The 19,402-nt window shown below is 44.1% G+C and overlaps 1 protein-coding gene across 1 annotated transcript in view; it reads left to right on the forward strand.

Annotated features, from left to right (window-relative positions):
• The window catches only part of LOC133359271 (protein unc-13 homolog A-like), a 246,827-nt gene that overhangs the window by 21,802 nt on the left and 205,623 nt on the right, over window positions 1-19,402 (forward strand). The window contains 3 exon segments of the mRNA XM_061577750.1: window positions 7,262-7,379; window positions 10,483-10,609; window positions 13,897-13,952. Of these exon segments, the coding sequence (XP_061433734.1) occupies window positions 7,262-7,379; window positions 10,483-10,609; window positions 13,897-13,952 (301 nt within the window).

Here is a 19,402-nt window from a genome sequence, read left to right on the forward strand (position 1 = left end):
AAATATCTTTGAATTGATTTTACAAGTGATATGAAATATCCACTCAGCCTTGATCAGTTATATAAATTAAATGATAAAATATAGATTCGATTTAAAATGAATAAACGTCGAGGAATGAGAAACATTTTCAATAAATGACAGGGATAATGTAACGTTTTTAATTTAGCGTGTTAGATGACTAAATCTTGATGTTGAAATGTGGGTACATGTATAAATAAAATAATGCATTGCTTAACTACAATAATACGAATACATAGCAATGCCTTAATTAAATAATATTAATATTTTAAATATCTTCTTGCCAGTCTAGCATTACTGACATAGTTGGAGACCACACTTAAAACCACGGTTCCTTGACACACTGAGTATCTGTAGATAATAATTGATTTTTTTTCTCATGTACATAAATATATATTTTATTTCATAAATGCAACTTACACTTGCAAAATAATTTGTGTACATAAACATACAATAAAATTATACCTTCCAGTCCTTTGTCAATCCGTTGATGGGAGACTTACCCATGCCCTGTCGACTATCGTGGTTGTTTCACAAATGCACATTCACATTCAACGCAACTATATCGACATTTTCGTATTTCTTTTTAGGAATTTTGTATTTTCATATAGTTTGGCTCCTACAGAATTGTTTCTCCAATTATATGGTTATTAAATAGGTTGAAATACTTATTTAGTTTAAATTCATAATTGAAACATTTAAATGTCATAGTTATTTTACAATCTGTTCTTTTTATTTGTTGCATTTTTAAATTGAAGCATTTAATTAATTTCGTAAATAATGTTTTTTATAATTTTCTATGAATAATGCCCTTTATCCAGGAACACCGCCCAATTGCAAGACTTCACGGGGGTCCAGCATTAGAATGCCAATATTATTAAATCATCAGTGTTTTGCTTCATATTTGAGGAAACGGAAGTGTCTGAAGAAAACCCACCATCTTAATTTTGGAGCTTTCGTGACTGCAGGAATTATTCTTTGGTTTTTTCGGTAAAGTCACGTATAAAAAGAAAATAGCAAATCAAATAATTATTTAATTTATTATAAAATTAAAATAATAAATTAAATAATTATTTAATTTTTTATTTTCTTTTTATACGTGACTTTACCGGAAAAAAACAAAGAATAAAACCCACCATGAATACAAGGGAAATATACACTGAAATATACATGCGGATCGGTTCACACACTCATTTCTGTTCTGTCATATGCTGGCCACCAACTCACAGCCCAACAGGTTTTGCCAATGTCATAAAGCCGCATGTGGCCCACCAATCTCTATTGTGAAAGTAATCGATCACAGGAGTGCACTACCAAGACTGACACGAATATCTCAAAGTTACACAAAGACAACGAACCCCCATCGCGCTAACATAGCCTTTTGGGGCAAGCACTGTTCGTGGGCGCTTATTATTAAGACTGGTATGGTGCAAGAGTAGGTAGTGTAGTCAGCCACCTTTTTGTTCCCAGTGCTGATGTTTACACACTACACCAAGTACCCTTGGCATTACTTGGCACTAATGTTATTCGAAGCTGGAAATAAAACTCAGGTCACCCGTATAATAGGTGTTTTACCCTTTTTTCTGGCAACAAAACTGAAACCTTTTTACAAGGAATCATGTTCACATTAACTAAAATACCTGCAGTCAGAATGCAAACAAAAAACACACTGATAATGTTTGCATTCTGACTGCAGGTCTTGTGGTTAATGTGAACATGATTCCTTGTAAAAAGGTTTCAGTTTTGTTGCCAGAAAAAAAGGGTAAAACACCTATTATAATATTTTGCTACTGGCAAAGGAGGCCTCATGATGTAAATCAGGTCACCCGGTTTATAGCACAGTGGGATAACTGCTACGCCAACACTCTCCGTACATACGATTATACACTATATTCACACAAGCTCCCACATGCACACACATACATACACACATGCATACATCCTCACATACGCTATCACACGTACTGTACACTGTTTCGCTCACACATGCGTCTTCCATGTGTGAGCACAAGTGATGTCACAATTATAACCCATCTCTTGCAGAAACAGAGGTGACATCCAACAGTGGTGTATCTTGTTTGCAGATCAATCCAAATTCATTGTGGATGCAAAAATGTATTTCTCTTCGTCATTCTTGGAATTTTAGGATTAGCCATAAATTCAGAAACATATTCCTTAAACAGATTAATTTGTAAGTCTCATTTACTAATTTACAGCATTTCATCACCATTAATCGTTGTCTCTCTATTGCTGCTTAAAGACATCCCTACATCGTCGCTAACTCTCCCATCTCATATAATCAACTCCAGTTAATGGGCTGCTCATTCAAGCAATCAGGGTCTTCTTATGAAATCTAAATTCAACCTCTGCTCAATCAATTGGAGGTCTCTCCTTCGCTGCTCCTGTCCTCATTGGAATTCTCTTTAGCCATTTATGACAATTGTCCCCAGTTATTTTTGTTCAGGATCAAAACCTTCTTCTTCTCCTCCGCCTATGATTTTCTCTTGCTCTTCATTTACATCTTTATCATACGGTCAGAAGTCTCCCCCTACCTTCGCTCTGAAAAAAAAACACTTCTTAATTTTGTTTCCATATGTATGTACAGTACATTGCTTTCACAGTAGGCTGAGATGCTGTTGATTTTAAATTCATTATACATTCATATTTTGTTGAGTTGAAGCAGTTTGAATATATAATGAACAGTTTTACATTAATGGGAAAGCGACACTTTAACAATTGAAACATGTGTAGTGATGTTAAATGAATCACTACGGCGCCTAGCGCGAAGTGCCATTGAAACAGGCGCAGAGGCCAACACACCATGCAGTACCATTCAGTGGGCCACTAGGGGCATGGTACTGAGTGCTAGCAGAAGGAAGCCTGATGAGTCCTACCGACAGAGTAGGGGATTGCAGCCTCCACCAGCGCCACAGGGAATCACCATAGAGCAGGCCACTGGGAGAGTGTGGTGGGGGGCGGCTGGTGGTATGGGCCATGTGAGGACGAGTCACCCTGGCACCGTGTTAAGCACGTGATGGGCCGGGGTGAGTAATGTGGGCCAAAGGTAAATGAGAGGGCATGTGGGGAGTAGCTGAGAATGTCTAGAGAGTTCCCGAAAGAGGTGTGGTTAAGGGCGGAGCCAGAGAGGGAACAGGCGCGGTGGAGTCTAGAACCGTCGGGAAAATTCTGGACGTAGGGTGCGGCCAAGGGTGGAGCCAGGCCGCGCCGAGAGAGATAAAAGGGAAGCCCCGATCACAGGCCGCGACTCGCCTTAGGGGGTAGGGAGTCGTAGGAAGGCAGACGTCCCAGGGCTCACCGTCGAGAAACCCGGCAGCCCAACTGGACGTGCCCCAGCAGGCCGCAGTTGTAGCAGGTGACCCGTCCGTCGCTGGATCAGAACTAAGCAGACCCCGTCCGCCGCCGGTCGTCCCACCGCCGATCTCCATCACCCCGACGATCAGTGCTCCACTGATGCAGCGAGCACGCAGTCGCAGGCTCTCCGTCCGCGTGGGCCTCGGGCTCTGCGGGAGACGCGGAGCACGCCACCAACACCCTGTGACTGTATACACCTCGCGATCTTGAGCGAAGACACCTCCCTGTCCTCGGCGGAAAGCACAGTATGGAGATCCTTGGCGAGCTCCAACATTTTCTCGAGGACCAAGGCGTCAAGGCCATCATGATCCATTCGCGAGCGCTAAAAGCGCACTCCTGTAGGCGAGGGCCGACTCACCATCTCCTCTCCACCTCACGGCGAACTTCTGATGGGTGTTCAGCGGAGGCTCAAAAGTGGCGGCCATCTGGTCAAACACCTGCGTGAGGGTGGACCTCTTGGACAGCGGGATGGCGAGGAACGCCGCTAAAGCATCATCATCAAGGGTGGCGGGGAGCGCCTTCAGCGCATCTGCCTCTGACCACCCCACTACGTCGGCATTTGTGAGAAATCACTGCTTAAATACCACCCAATCGCCCCTGGCGGAAACAAATTTGTTAATGAAGGGCAGCCGACGGCGGAGCGACTGGACGTCGAATGACAAGGACGTCTCCGCTTAAAGCATGGTGGGCTCCGCGCTTCCCGCCAGCGGCAAAATGGTGCCCGCAAGCACAGGCAGCGGCGATAGCGTTCCCGCCTTTTGTGAAATGGCGGCCCGGTCACCCCGTCCAGATGGCTCCGCCGCCCCCTCCTTCGTCGTCGAGGGTCGGGACCGCATCTCCACGAGGATGGAGGACGCCGCTTGGAAAAGGTCAGCGAGACGGCTGTGCGCGTCCCTGATGAGCTCCGCCACCGAAGGCGAGGCACTCTGCGCCCCGACTGCGCTCTGCTCCGCGGGGAGCGTCTCCGCTCCTTCCTCGGCAGCTGTGGGCAGAATCAGCTCCTCGTCATCTTCGCCGTCCGACGCACGTACACGAACTCTGCAACGTGTAAACATGACTCGTCTACCGCTAGCTACAGCCTAGCAAGTTGGCCACTTCTGACACCAGTTGTTGTGAGTCCAACTGAGTCGGAGACATTATCTTAGGAGAAACACTATTTATTTACACAACAGTACGTAACATAACACAATCTACTCTCGGGTCTCGAATGTCCATCTAACAACGCTACGGCAGAACTAGACACGGGTCGCTGTCCCGGTCTGGACCACAAACGGGGTCCTGGACCGCGTGGCTAGAGGCTTATTCTCCTCGACGTGGATCTTCGTAACACCAGCACACGAAAAACCTCGAGCTCCTCACGGGGCCCTTGTTATATCCTCCCGGAGGGGGGGCTGGCTCCGCCCTTCGCCCCGCCTCTGCCCTTCACCCCGCCCACCTTCCAGGTCTCTCGGGCTCCTTCTCGAAGGTTCCCAAGAGCTCCTTTGGACCTCATGACTGCCTCCTGGCCCCCGTCCACTGGTGGCCCCCCTACAATATTATCCGGTCACGTGACAACAGGTCAACCAGCGTATCATGGCTGGCTGACACTCCCTCTCGCTCCCTCACCGGGAGCCCGCACCGCACGCTGCTCGCGGTGCCTCCGCGCTAACCAGCACTCACCCAAGCCCCACTAGGGCTGGTACTACATCCCATAACCTGGGCTTGCCCATAATGACAACACATTACCCACCGTGGCTTCGGAAGCCCCGGCACCATACAGTGACAAGCACAGCCACTACACATATACCTGAACAAGATGGTGTCTCTGAGAGCTACATTACACATGCATAAAAATTAATGATTTGGTGATACTGCATTGGCAGTGTTGCACAAGCACAAACAACATAACACATTCGTCGATAACATTTCCTTAACCGGAAACATATTTTAAGTGATGTTTTGGGCAATGATCACCTATTATTAATATTTTTTGTTCCTGTTAAGGCAGAGTTATTGACACGTTTTCAGTTTTCTCGTTATTTATAGTAATGGGTATATACATAAAAAATGTTTTATAACAACGAATGCAAATGAACAACAGGATATGGTTGCAGAATTTAACAAAGAAGGCTGCAGAGTCAGGCTCAATAATGTATACCCAGTGTCGCTACTATGAAATAGGTGTACAAGAGGATGATGGAATATTTAAGAAAATGTATTTTTATAATTAGAAAGAAAGTTCTTAAATACAAGTTAAGAGGGGAGGAGGGGGGAGGGGCTTATCTGAATGTGGTAGCCAATGAATGGAACGTATTGGGGGGGGGGGGGGGGCTAAAAGAGAACAACAGGTGCACATGCTAAAAAAGAACGACAGGTGCACATGTTGTTGTTTTACCCAGTGTTGGTTGACAATCCAAATACAAAAAAGGAGAGTACTGTTAAACGCTGGGGATGTCAACACTCGGTAAAGTAGAATAGTACCTGTCAAATAAGATGGTCCAAAAATGTGTAGTTAAATCTTTTTTGCATGGTTAATAACATCTTTCCAATGCTATGGGGACCTCATTTGCCAGTAAAAATATGATAATTGGTTCTTTACCCGTTCTATCTGGCAACAAAACTGACACCTTTTTACAAGGAGTCATGTTTGCATAGACCGCAATACCTGCAGTCATAAATACAAACAAAAGACATAACTCTGATAATGTGCACTGTCCTTGAAGTTGATTGGTCCACACCCGAGACAGCTTTCCTTCGAGCCTAGTCTCACATGGGTTGGACCAGAAGACGCCAAAAGGCGCACAACTCAAAGACAATGCACCATCAGAGTATGAGAGCTCGGGGCAAACTGATGGTGCATTGTCTTTGAGTTGTGCGCCTTTTGGCGTCTTCTGGTCCAACCCATGTGAGACTAGGCTCGAAGGAAAGCTGTCTCGGGTGTGGACCAATCAACTTCAAGACAGTGCACATTATCAGAGTTATGTCTTTTGTTTGTATTTATGACTGCAGGTATTGCGGTCTATGCAAACATGACTCCTTGTAAAAAGGTGTCAGTTTTGTTGCCAGATAGAAGGGTAAAGAACCAATTATCATATTTTTACTGGCAAATGAGGTCCCCATTGTGTAGATGTTTGCCCCGAGCTCTCATACTCTGATGGTGCATTGTCTTTGAGTTGTGCGCCTTTTGGCGTCTTCTGGTCCAACCCATGTGAGACTAGGCTCGAAGGAAAGCTGTCTCGGGTGTGGACCAATCAACTTCAAGGACAGTGCACATTATCAGAGTTATGTCTTTTGTTTGTATTTATGACTGCAGGTATTGCGGTCTATGCAAACATGACTCCTTGTAAAAAGGTGTCAGTTTTGTTGCCAGATAGAAGGGTAAAGAACCAATTATCATCTTTCCAATGATTACTCAGTTTGTACCCATCATCACGGTTGAAATTATGTCTGTGTTTGTATATCTGGATGGCTTCGTGTACAAACCTTTGATGGTAGCCAGAGGGTTTGCAGAGCACCTCCCCCCTTAACTTGTATTTAAGAGCTTGTATCTTGGAATTTTTGCCTCACTTGATACAGTAAATCTAGCTGTGACGGTCCCACCTGATGACGGAGACTTGTGTCGTAATTTATAATTTTATTTCTATTATTATTTCTATTATTTTTATTTTATTTTTACCTACGTGACTTTACCGAAAAAACCTAAGAGTATGAATCCTTGCAGTCACGAAAGCTTCAAATCTAGAAAAAAAAATGTGATTGTTTAACTTGCACAAGTCGAATGAGCTATCAGACACTTTGTATTCGGTCTACTATGATGACATATTCTCACATCATTTATTGGTTTAAATTAACATTGATAATACAATAGTGCCAATTGTATGTGTCTGCACAGTGAGATAAACCACCTGGAGGGTGGTCTTCTGGTGGAGGCCTGGGAAAAGGGCCTCATCTGGGACACAATGGTGGGCACCATATGGGTCCAGCTTAAAACCATCAAGCAGTCTAATGAGGTAAGCATGTGCACATCATTCATTTAAAATGTAACCACAATAGGGGAGGTATACATATGTTTTATCTACTATGTTATTCAAATGAAGAGTGTGATTCATGCGAACTTTAATATAACTTTATTATACAGTTCTGTGGAAATTTGCAGCCTGAATTAGCCCAATCTCACCAGTTAAAATGCTTGAGTGGCAGAGCTGATCACTGACAGCCAAGTCTATCTGGCTTAAGACAGCACATGCACGGTGGTGGATGGTACCATTGAGCTAACACAAATCTGGGAGCATGCCTCAAACTGTGGCTGAGGAATGGATGCAGCATCCAATATCATTCATTGACACTTAATACCAAATCGTCAATCTTGCCATGTGGTGGAAAAACACTACGAAAACAATGTCAGCCTGACCATGCCATAGAAGGGTCAGGCTGAGTTGTAAATACTAAAATCTCACTGGGGACATGGTTTACCATATCCATGGCAGGTCTGTTTTGCAGAGCCCATACACACATGCAACAATAACAACAGCCACCATTTACCACTAATTGGCGATAACATCACCATAACGGGAGTGTCAGGCTCACTGGCAGGAGGTCACGGGATCCACGTTTTGGGTTAATTGACTGAGATGACTGGCAGATGCACCACCTGCGCTTCCGACTTGCTGTGATTTAGCCACTTGGCACTCTGCTTGTCGGTGTATCTTTCTCCACCTTTTGTTATTGAAAGACGACTGCTTCTAATACCTGAGTAGCATCCTTTCCTAGTCTCCTCCATCTTTACACCACTGATAACAGTCATTGGATGGTCTAATTAGCTCTACATCCTCTCATACCACGTCAGCCCATCCACTTTTATAGTCCACTCTATCCAGCCAAACGAGCTGCTTGGGCATGAGGTGGCTGGGCATGGGGCTATATGACCCAGCCAATGTAACTTTTCCTACCAGAGGAGTTTATGGACTATGGTCAGATCGTTCAAGGATCTTGGTGCACCTCATACAATCCAGTCTGGTTAAACCCAATATGGATTGTCGGCAGGACAGCCTGAACGTTTCAAGCTGATGCAGATGTTTCTTTTAAAACGACCCATGTTCCACAAGTATAGTGGAGAGGTTGCATGACTGTGGCCAAGAAGACCTGGATCTTTGCATGAATTGGCAGGAAAGGCCGCTTCCCCTAAGAGTTATGCAGCCGATAAAAAATAAAAACTTTTTTATGGATGATTAAAAGATGGTGATTTCAAGCAAGACCTCTGCTGTCAAACCAGAGTTGGGCATGAGCATACTGCTCAAGTATGGAAACTCCTCCACTCTTTCCACACCTGCCCCATTGCTCATGGATAGTTGAGGTGGTGTAGTGTTTTATGACAGAAATTATGACACCTGCTTTGTATTAGTAGGGTTGATGACAAGGTCCCACCTCTTGGTGGTAGGCTCAAGGTTCATCATAAAAGTTTCCCAACTAATTCTCAAATTGAGTTTCAATTACCAGACAATCCTTATATACCCTTTGACCATACGCGTGCATTCATCAGGATCCCATTGTATTTGTACCAGATGGAAATTCCTCTGGTACATCTGTGGAAAGCATCTCAAACGATGTGGTCAAAAATGATGTTGCATAGTGGAGTGTCCAGAGGAAATCCCTTTTGTACCCAAGGCGAACAAGAAATGCCTCTGCCAGATATGCAGCTTTGCCCAGGTCTGCCTACTATCATGAAGATCATTATTGATCATGAGCTCCCAGTCTGAGACCCCAAAAGCATTAAGAAATAGGGTATTTTAGCACTTGACCAGGTCAATACAGCAGGCATGTAGGTCTTGTTGAAATTCCCGACACCTCTGCTTTAACAGATGGCATGAGAAAAATGGTACAGTATGAGTGCAGGACTGTCCTCGGTTGAAGCCAGATTGTGGCTCCACAAGCTTCTCCTAAGTGTGTCTGCCATCACATCTACCCCTCTATTTAAGCAACGAAACAGGAGGATTTCTCCACAAATCTGGCTGTCGCCTAATGAAACTAGTTATAATTACTGGCTAAACGTCGTACTCAATGTTGTGGCTTTTCTCTCCAAAACACCGTGTGCTGCAATAGTAACGAATTGGCATGTTCTGTTTACGAGAAAAACCTTAATAATTGTCGTTGGGTTTAACAACACATTTATATATTTACGCGATCTAACCCCCAAAAAACCTGTATTATAGAAGAAATGTTGATTGAGAAAACTCTGCATGTATTAAGCCACATATAGGACCATGATGAAAAGGTGTACATGTATATTTACGTCTATGCCATTGTCAAGCGATGGAAGTTATGCAGTTGTCATGACACTGTATAAATTCCCTATTTCACATTTGCACAGATATTGTCCTCTTGCTCATCACTGAAGTGAACTCTGCCATTTTGCCTTAGCTGTGGGGATCCACCATACATTTTAACCACCAACATTTAACACAAACTTATGTGGTTGTGTAGTGGTTAGTGCATTGTACGATGCACATTTAGCCAGGTGATGTTCGTGCACACCACTGTGGAGGCGAGAGTTTGTGGATCGCACAGATGTTGTAAAACTCCTTGTGGGCATGGTGCTGCCAGACCCTGGCTCACCAGGAGAAGGCAGTACAGGAAGTGGACTAATCGCCATCTGTTTCCATCTGTACAGGGATAGAGTGTTGCCCTCTCATGCACAAGGGTTTTCTCTAGGTACTGCAGTTTCCTCCCACATGTATAAACATTTTAACTAGTTTTATTACCAACAACGGCTAATATCAGCGGTGAGTGATATCTAAACTAGTTTTATTGTGCGAGATGTTCATGTGAACACCTCTGCATCTAGGATATTCAAACTCTATTTTAAGGTGTTCATATGAACAGATGTCGTTTCAATGGAAGTTGCTGTCTGTTGTTGCTATATTTGAGATATTTTCTGTAGTTTGCAAATACAGGCTGAATTTTTTAAATATATAACACGTCAAATATGTTTGTTCCCACAAAAATACAAGCAACTCAAGTATCATAGAAGGCTTTTTTAAAATAATTAATAAAGCTGCCTTCGTGAGTAATTGTGGTACTCCTTGATGTGGTCATTGGTTTCCTTTGTTTGTTCAGCAGGAGGGACCAGGTGAGTGGCTGGACCTCAGCTCAGATGTCCTCATGAATGGGAATGAAATCTGTGGCACCAAAAATCCCACTCCGCACAAGATCCTCCTGGACCTGCACTTTGAATCACCTTGTGGTAGGTGACAAATCTAATTGAGTGTTTCCGAAAAAATGCAAACTGCCGTTTCTTATTCATAATCATTATCATCCAATTTTGGATGAAGGCCTCCCCATATTATCACCATCCCATTGCAGACTTGCGATGCCATAATCCTTCTCACTCCAGCACATGAACTGACCTATTCTCTTTGTCTTGGAGCAGATAGGCTTGGTGTTGGGTAAGGACATTTACATCAAATATTTGAGCACCTCAGGGCTAGAAATGTGAAACCTGTGAGTTTTTGATGGGGAGGGGGGGGGGGGTGGGGGTTAGCAGCCTGGGATAAGTTGGCTAACCTAGATGTTCTATAAGTTCATGTAGAGATGCTAAGTTGGAGATATGCCTGATACGGTGAGGAATCAGGGATAGAGAGCCACGTATTAGGGGTATGTTGCAAAGTGGTCATGGGGAGATAGGCGAAGGGTTATTTGAATGTGATGTATAACTGTACACGTGGATTCGTGTCCTTACAAAATGTGTGCATAATAAGCGTGGGTGAAAGGGTATATGTGTGCATTCATGTGATATCTGAATCTATGTATCAGTGTGTATGTGAATTTTATATTTACGTTTATATGGGTGTGTGTGTATATATATTGTTTGTGTAATTATTATCACATAGCAAGTGTTTGCTAATTGGTGTAATAAATTGTGTATTGTTGAGTGTGTTTACTGTTTATATATTGGTGAATTAATATATTGTGAAGAGAAATAATATATTCAAGAATATTTGGGCATTAGTCATTTTTATGAGATACTTAAGAGTATGCTTAAAGCTTATGAGGCGTTTAATAATAATTTTGTATAAATCCACCAGATTTAAAAACACACAAAGGTGTGCTCACAAACAGCAAGAAGGAGCCATGCACATCGCGCCTTGCATGTATGTCACATGACCACCAGATTGCATGGAGAATGCTTTCAGCCTTTTCTAAGCCACCAGCCAGGAAGGTTGTATAATTAAACCACCAACTGACAAATAGTTGAAAATGTGGCCATCCCAACAGGCAGCAATGAAACAAAAGAGAACTGTATACTAGTGTTGTACTCCTTAGGACTAAATAAAGTGGTTATCAATGTTTGCCACTTGACTTAAAGCTTTTGTGACTGCAGGAATTCATATTCTTTGGGTCTTTCGGTGTGTTGCGATCGAAACGTCGTAGTTTTAGCTTTTTGTTCTTTTCTTTGAACCTATCTACGTGATTTTACCGAAAGACCCAAAGAAAATCTTTACCACTGCCTTTTGCCTCTAGGAGCCCATATGAGAGGAGGGCTTACCTTTACACAATGGCACCTCCCATTAGCACTTGCCCAACGGAAACAATAATTCAAATCCGACACTTTCAATAATTGATGAGAAAACCCATCGCAAAAGGAAAATGCATGTCAGATGAATGTGGGGCCCTGGTGGGAACATGTGGACATTCCTAGTTTTGAGCAGAGGGCCTGGTTGCCAAGAGGGACTGGCTTAATGTGAGTTTAATACGTAGGCTTTCACGACCAATCACATCCATAAGAGGTTTTTAAGGTTAGATCGCGTAAATATATAAATGTGTCGTTAAAATGCGCCACCACCCAACACAGCCAACTAGTAAGGGTTGTCACGTAAACAGAACATGCCAATTCGTCAATAGTGTAGAGGAGTGAAATACGTAGTGCGCACAGTTAACCGAGGGCAACTGAGGGCAAACAGGTGCCGCGTGTGCAACGTGAGGTTTGCACAGACAAACTGCCAGTTGTAGGGGGCGCAGCGGGTGCAAACGGGGTCGACCGGTTGTGCACGGCAAAACCGGAGGTGTTGCCAGGGAGATGGGAGGTAAGGGTTGATTGATGGGCCGACAGGCACCGGCCTGACGAGAGCTTAAAGAGACGCACAGAGATCTTGGACAATTAGCAGAGTGATATAAGGGTGTGTGTGGAAGCGGAGAGGGAGTTGTTGTCGGGGACAAGAGTGAAGACATCTCGCCGCTGCCGCTCGAGCCGTCAATGGACCTCAACCCTCACGCCGTCACCGGGCGGGTGTTGGCTGATCCCCCCGCCTAGGACAGACGGGTGAGCGGGTTTGAGGGAGCGTAGGTGAGGGCAGCGGTGGAGATGTAGAGTTGCTGTGTGCGGAGACTCTGACTGCGGAGATGCTGACTGTGAAGATGCTGTGTGCAGAGACGCTGTGTGCAGAGTCACTGAGATCAAAGCTGCTGAGTGCAGGATAAGCGATGTGGAAGGTAGATAAGAGTGGGGAGAAGTTGAACATAAGTGACTGTATAGACAGTTATAGAAGTTCCTGAAACTGGTGCAAGAATAGGTGAATAAAGTGTAAGCAGGTGACTTGTTACAACTTGTCGGTGTTAGTAATTTTTGACGACACTACACTAGTACAGCACACCGGTGTGTTGGAGAGCCAAGCCACAATATTTCCTCAGAGGTGGCGCATGTCTGTAACATTTACTCAGATTGTAAATGTTGTGATTTGGCTCTCCAACACACTGGTGTGCTGTACTAGTAACGAATTGGCCACGTTCTGTTTACGTGACAACCCTTACTAGTTGGCTGTGTCGGGTGGTGGCGGGTTTTAACGACACATTTATATATTTACGCGATCTAACCCAAAAAACATCTTATGTATGGCTTACTGTGACCTACTTCTTCTGAGTGCAAGGATGTAAACTGAGTAGGTTTTGGTGGGGGGGGGGGTGCTGCAGCTGAGGTGTATTGACTCGTGTATAAGGCATGTAAACGTTGTAGAGGAAGATGCCAGGAAAGAGGGTTAATTGTACTTACATCCGTTATGCTAAAAGCAAACACAATACACAGCATATTTCTCTGTAGTGCCTTCCTCATAACTGAGAGTTGATGTCCATGACAGATACTCTCCAACTCTTTAGCATCGCACGCGGAGAATCCCATTCAATCTCTCACATTGTCCGATCAATGGATATGTTATCTTCCTCTTTCCCTCTTCCCTTCTATTTTACTTCACGTGATAATCTGTATCACATCTCTAGCTGACTCCCTTATAATGTGTCCTGTATAACCTTCATTCCTTTTCATTGGACTTCTCAGTTACTCCTGCTTGTAGCCATTTTCTCTCAAACATCTGAATTTAACTTCTCACAGCAGCTGACTCTTTCCATTATTAAGTCTTTACTGTAAGTATGTACTAACCATTATGGTACAGATAAAGGTGTACTGTAATAGAATGAAAACAGTTTTAACCTAATATCACTCATATATATGTATCTGCGTATATTTTTTTGTATTCACAGATCTTCCAGAGGAGGAGGCACGCTACTGGGCTGACCTGGTCTTCCACAACAATAAAGTGGGTTGGTTAGATTTCTTTTCAGTGGCTAAAATATTACTGGTTGGCATTATAAGAGTGGACTATAGAGTGAAATATGTTATTGTATGGATTAGACGTTGCGTGCACAATATATAGTTATTATATTTCGCAATTATACATACCACGGGCAGAGGTGACGCATGTCTGTAATCCGAGCACTGGAGGCAAGGGTGAGTGAATCACACAAATTTGAAATTGCATTCCCATGGGTGTTGAGGTGCCATACCCTGGCTTTCCAAGAGAATATGCTATGGGAAAATGAAGACTAATCTCCATCTGTTCCATCTGAATTTTATTGTTCTCTTACATGCATTGGTTTTCCATGGGTGCGTTGGTTTCCTCCTACATATAAACACTCATTACTTGGCTGAAAACACCTAAATATATATAGATGACTGCAGAGCTAGAGAAATTGTTGGCACTGGCTCACCACGTGGCTACCTTCCCAGTTATATGTGGTTCGTCACGACTCTGAGTCGTTCTCCCTCTTAGAGAGTGAGCGAATACTGTGTACCGTACAAGTTGAAATTAGTATTATTTTCACAATGAGATTAGACTAAATCACCCTGAATGTGCTCGATCTCATGAAATCTCAAAAGCTAAGCAGTTCTGAGCCTGTATAGTGCTTGGATGGGTGAGATAGATCCCAATTCGGAATTAATCTTGATCTGTAATTCGTGATACGATAGGTAAGGCCAATCTCTTTGGCTCAAATTTTGCAAGAAATTCAACTCTCAATCACACAAATAAAATGCCACCGATACTGGTTTCCTCCGATATATCAAACAACTAAGATTCACAGTGCATGATGTACTATCCAAACTTAACAGAACTTGCAGCAGTCCCAGAACTTTTCCCAGGACATGCATCGGTCTTCCATCCAACGCATTCTGCAGGTGGCCTTGTCATCTTATGTGACTCAAATTCGGTGCTCAAGCTCTGCACATTTGGGAGAGTCTATGATGATAGCCGTTGAGTTTTAGAAAGTATTTCATCAGTCTGGCATCGCACACAGCTTGCCAAGCTACCAGAATTTTAGAGTCCACTCTCATCAGCCTGCTTGAATGTCTAGATTTTTGAATGACAGTAGTATGGCATCAATAACGTTGGTGTGGGCAAGACTATGGTTAGAGTATTTAAACATGAGCCATTTAAGCACACAACAATGAATCTAGCCTGGTTCATCTGATCATTATAAATTCTCATTTTCTGTATGTGCTCTATCTGTGCTTTACTTGTGCCCTTTTCATGTCTTCTGTGAAGTTAAGTGATTTTTCATCTCAGCTTATTTATACTTATGAATATAAAATGAGTTTTAAGTTAGATTAAATTAAATTTAGATTGTTTTGTTCCAGTAGTGTTGTGAAACAGTGTCAGAGTGTGGGAGTGTGTCTGTTGTGAGAGAGGGAGAGTAATATTTGTATGTGACAGAGTGTGCCTGATTATGGGAATGTTAGAGTGGTGACTGGTATTTTTGGTGGGTTTTTTGCGTACATTTTTTGTGCACTTTTCTGTCAACTGTATTTTTTTATGTCGATTTTTTTTACATTTTGCAAGACAAAAGCCATCAGACCACGAAATCAAATATGTCTTCTCTGAGTGGTGGCAAGGACCAGGAGATGGATAGGGTAAAAGAGAGTCTTGGCATGAAATATATGTTTAAAGCCCTGAAAACCAACTAACCTGCTGCAAAGCATTGCCACTGGAGTACAACATGTGTTCATACTAAATTTTGCGAAATCTGCGACAATGCAGATACAATTTCAACGTTTTCCCCTGAACTACAAAATATCCAGGCCAAGAAGAGTTGAAAGACCACTGATGTTGTTCTCAAAATGGATTTGGACGACAAGCTGGAGAGTGGTTTGTGCAGTGGCATGAAAGATCCACTCCATAAGTGAGTCTTTACTCTGTGAGAAGGTAAACGCCTTCCAAGAGAAGCTTGGTGGTTGCGGCAAAGAATGTTTCTTGGCCAGTCCGGGATAGTTTCGTCCCTGCAAAGAACAATTTAACATTCTACAGCTCTCATTCCTGATGTTTTCACAGCCTACATCAGAAATTTCAAGCATTGGTGGATGAGGAAGGCCTGTCTGTGTCTCAGGTATACAATGTGGATGAAACAGGTATTTTTGGAAGGTATAGCCTTCAACAACATTGGCTTCCCAGTCGGAGATAGATGCTCCTGGCTAGTAGTCGAGCGAGGGGCGGATCATGGTTTTGGCATGTGCCAGCGTCCCAGGCACCCACTGCCTGTAATTTGCCTATGTGGGCAAGTCCCAAAAGCTGAGGGCCCTCAAAGACCTCCATGAGGGAATCCTTCCTGTCCAATGCTATGGACAAAATAAGGCTTGGAAATACCAGGCTACCTTTAAGAACTTGTTCTTCAAGGAGTTTGTTTCTGAAGTTTGGCAGGACCTCCTCAATGAAAATCTACCTCCGTGTATTTTATAAAATCATCAACGTCGCAAAACATCTGGCAGGACAAACGCCGCATTGCTTCAATGTCAATACAGGAAGAACCTTCTTCCGAAACTTCCTGCCGTCGATGGCACGGACCCGCAAAACTTAGTTTCCGTAGGGTGTATTCATAAATTGGTCACTGACATGCTTTTAACTGTGAACATTAAAGTACCTTTCCAGTGCCCAGTACTCAGGGAACTTAGCTAATTCATGACATTGTATGCATGTGTAGCGAGTCACTCAGAGACACTAATAGTAGGAGGCACTCTATTTATTATACTACAATATGGTCAGGATAGCTAGCAGGCTGCCTGACTAACAACGCCGAGGAGGTGAAGATGGTGACGAAGACTCCAGCAGCACGACGGGTTCCACTCCAAACAACAGCCCCGAACCTTGCTCGGGATCCCCTTTTATCCACCCAGCGTGGCCTCGCTCTGCCTAACGGCCACGCCCCCTTCTAGAACCTTCTAGAAGGTTCCCGGGCCTTACCTCACGTGCCCCCTCTATCACCTTTGCCCCACATCCCTTTCTCCGGCTTATCACATGACCTGCTGGCAGACAGGGCTGCTACAACAGCAGATCCCCTTCTCTGCCAGCAACCGGCGCTATGTGCCATAGTGACCCATTCCATGTCACTACACATGTATCAATTGAATTAGTACTTTTTGGCTGGAGGGAATGCTCTCTATCCTAGCCCGCCTTCTCTACCAGGGGAAAGGCTCGGGGGATCCGCCTGTGGCCATTTCCGCAGTGTTAAAAAAGTTCCCTGCTCAGTGCTAGGGGAATATTTATAGGCTTAGCTCGAAATCAGCTATTCGGCAAGTAATTTAGCAATATAGCTGTACAAATTGAACAAAAAGTGTGGGAACACACTTTGGGTATGGAAATAATGTGATTAACAGTCTTGGTCACATTTTATTGTGGTTATTTAGTATAATCGGTGTGGCGGTGAAAAAAAAAAGTGCTGATTTCATGAATTGTGAAAAATTACCAATTAATAAATGTATACAAAAGTCACCAATTAATTAATAATTAAGTGCATGACGTAGGGCAAAAGCTGCCTATTAATTCATTAAGCATATAGCATGGAGCAAAGTTTGCAATAATTTCTTGAATTAAGCGTGTTGTGTCGGGTAAATAAAAATGTCCGATTATTTCATCAACGCATATGCGCAGAGATGCAGAGTGCGAGATCTTAACGGCTGAAAGCCGTGGGCCATGGCGGCGATGACGGATGTGAGGGATGCGAATGCTCCAATGGAACCAGTAGTTTCAAATAGTCCCAAAGTCAAAAGAGGGGTTGCTCTGACATAGGGCCCTAGGATAAGTGCTGGACCCTCATCCCCTGGTGGACAATCCTGTGGTGGAAGGGTCTGTGACCCTAAGCACTGAGGCGGTAGGTGAAACCCCAGTAAACAGCCCACAATGGCCTCCCACCGTACCCCAGAAGGCCCTTGCACTCCATGGCCAGAATTTGACCCTTCCACCAGAGCACGGGAGAGACGAAAATGGACCGGAGCTGTCGGACAAATCTCGCCTGGCTCACCCAAGTGATAAACACCCACACGTGGGCCCTATGGTATGAGCGACACAACCCAGGATGGGTGAGAGACATCTGCGGTAGGAAAAAGCCGTCAGGAGGGCATAGAGGGCAACCCTTACATGCAAACACCAGCAAGCGTGAGGCCCTCCCTGAACCACCCAGTCCAGAGAACCCAATTCAGGGCAAGTGGGACCCTTGAGAATGAACCTCAAGAAAAGGTCTCAGAATTTGACAGGACACAGGTGGAGGAAGACCTCCAGAGGGCCCAGCAGAGATTTCTCTCACAAGAAATTGGCAAATTGAGCCTGCACCTGGGAGAGAGGATTTTAAATCTCCTAGATAGTGTCCAAGTAGGTGGGTGCAAAGAGAAGGGGTCCGTAGAGAAGGGAAACCCCAGGTCCCTCAGAGACTCCTCTCAAAAGAAAGAGCCTTGAGGAAGATGAGGTTTTCGGAGGAATCCTAATAAATGATATATGTGAGGCCTTCGCCAGACACTTCCTCAGTGAAGGAGATGGTTGTCAGTGGTTCTGAACCTCACTACAGAGGCAGAAGAAGATGAGGGCAAGAAACCTGCTGATTTTATCAGCACACCAGTGTCCAAGCCAGCGGGAGTACTGCTGGACCAACATATATGTTGGACATGGTCCTCCATGAATGCGCTAAATCGGGAGAATATTTTAAGATATCTAAGAGCCTGGAAAATTGGTATGTTTTTACAGATAGCAAGATACGGCAGCAGAGGAGGACAGGTAAGAAAGTATTTCAGGCAGCTGCCATGTTATGAAGATAAACACCTGTGTCACTTGCTCTGGCAAACAGGCTCAGAAGGTTCTGACCACACTCAATGTGAAAGCCAAGACTACATATTTAGGGAATGCTTATGAGGATATACGGCTGTGCATGTCCTTTGCCACAGATGCGGGCTTGGACACAGTCAATTGGAGTGCCAAAACAATGGCTTCCTTGTTCATGATGAGATGTCTGCTGTGGCTGAAAATCCCAAGGGTCCAACAGTCCCTGAAGGCCTATGTGGCTCTTCTTCCCTTTAGGCAGTGAAAGCGGGGTAGGGAGTGCCATCCTAAGGTGCTGGGGAGTGTGTGCTGTTAGAGTTGGGCCCTGCGAGGGCAGCTGCCCCGAGCGGAAGCAAGGCAGAGCATTAGCTTTATGGAGCACAGAGCGATCAGACTGGCATTACAGCAGCTTGACGATCTAGTTTCAGGAAAGGATGTCCTAACACGCGATATCAAAGTGGTGGTCACCATGGTAAATAGACTGATGCGGAAATTCTATACTCAGTTGTCCTGAACAGAAATGAACCAAGTGAGATTGTTGGCATTCCATCTGGCAAAAATCGACAACCAGACAGCAGACTGGATGAGTCAAAAGAGTCTCAACCCCGGAGAATGGGCTTTGCATTCCCATT

This window comes from Lethenteron reissneri, chromosome 64 (genome assembly GCF_015708825.2).
Source record: "Lethenteron reissneri isolate LAM-NWPU_2019-01 chromosome 64, ASM1570882v1, whole genome shotgun sequence".
Lineage (NCBI taxonomy): Eukaryota > Metazoa > Chordata > Hyperoartia > Petromyzontiformes > Petromyzontidae > Lethenteron > Lethenteron reissneri.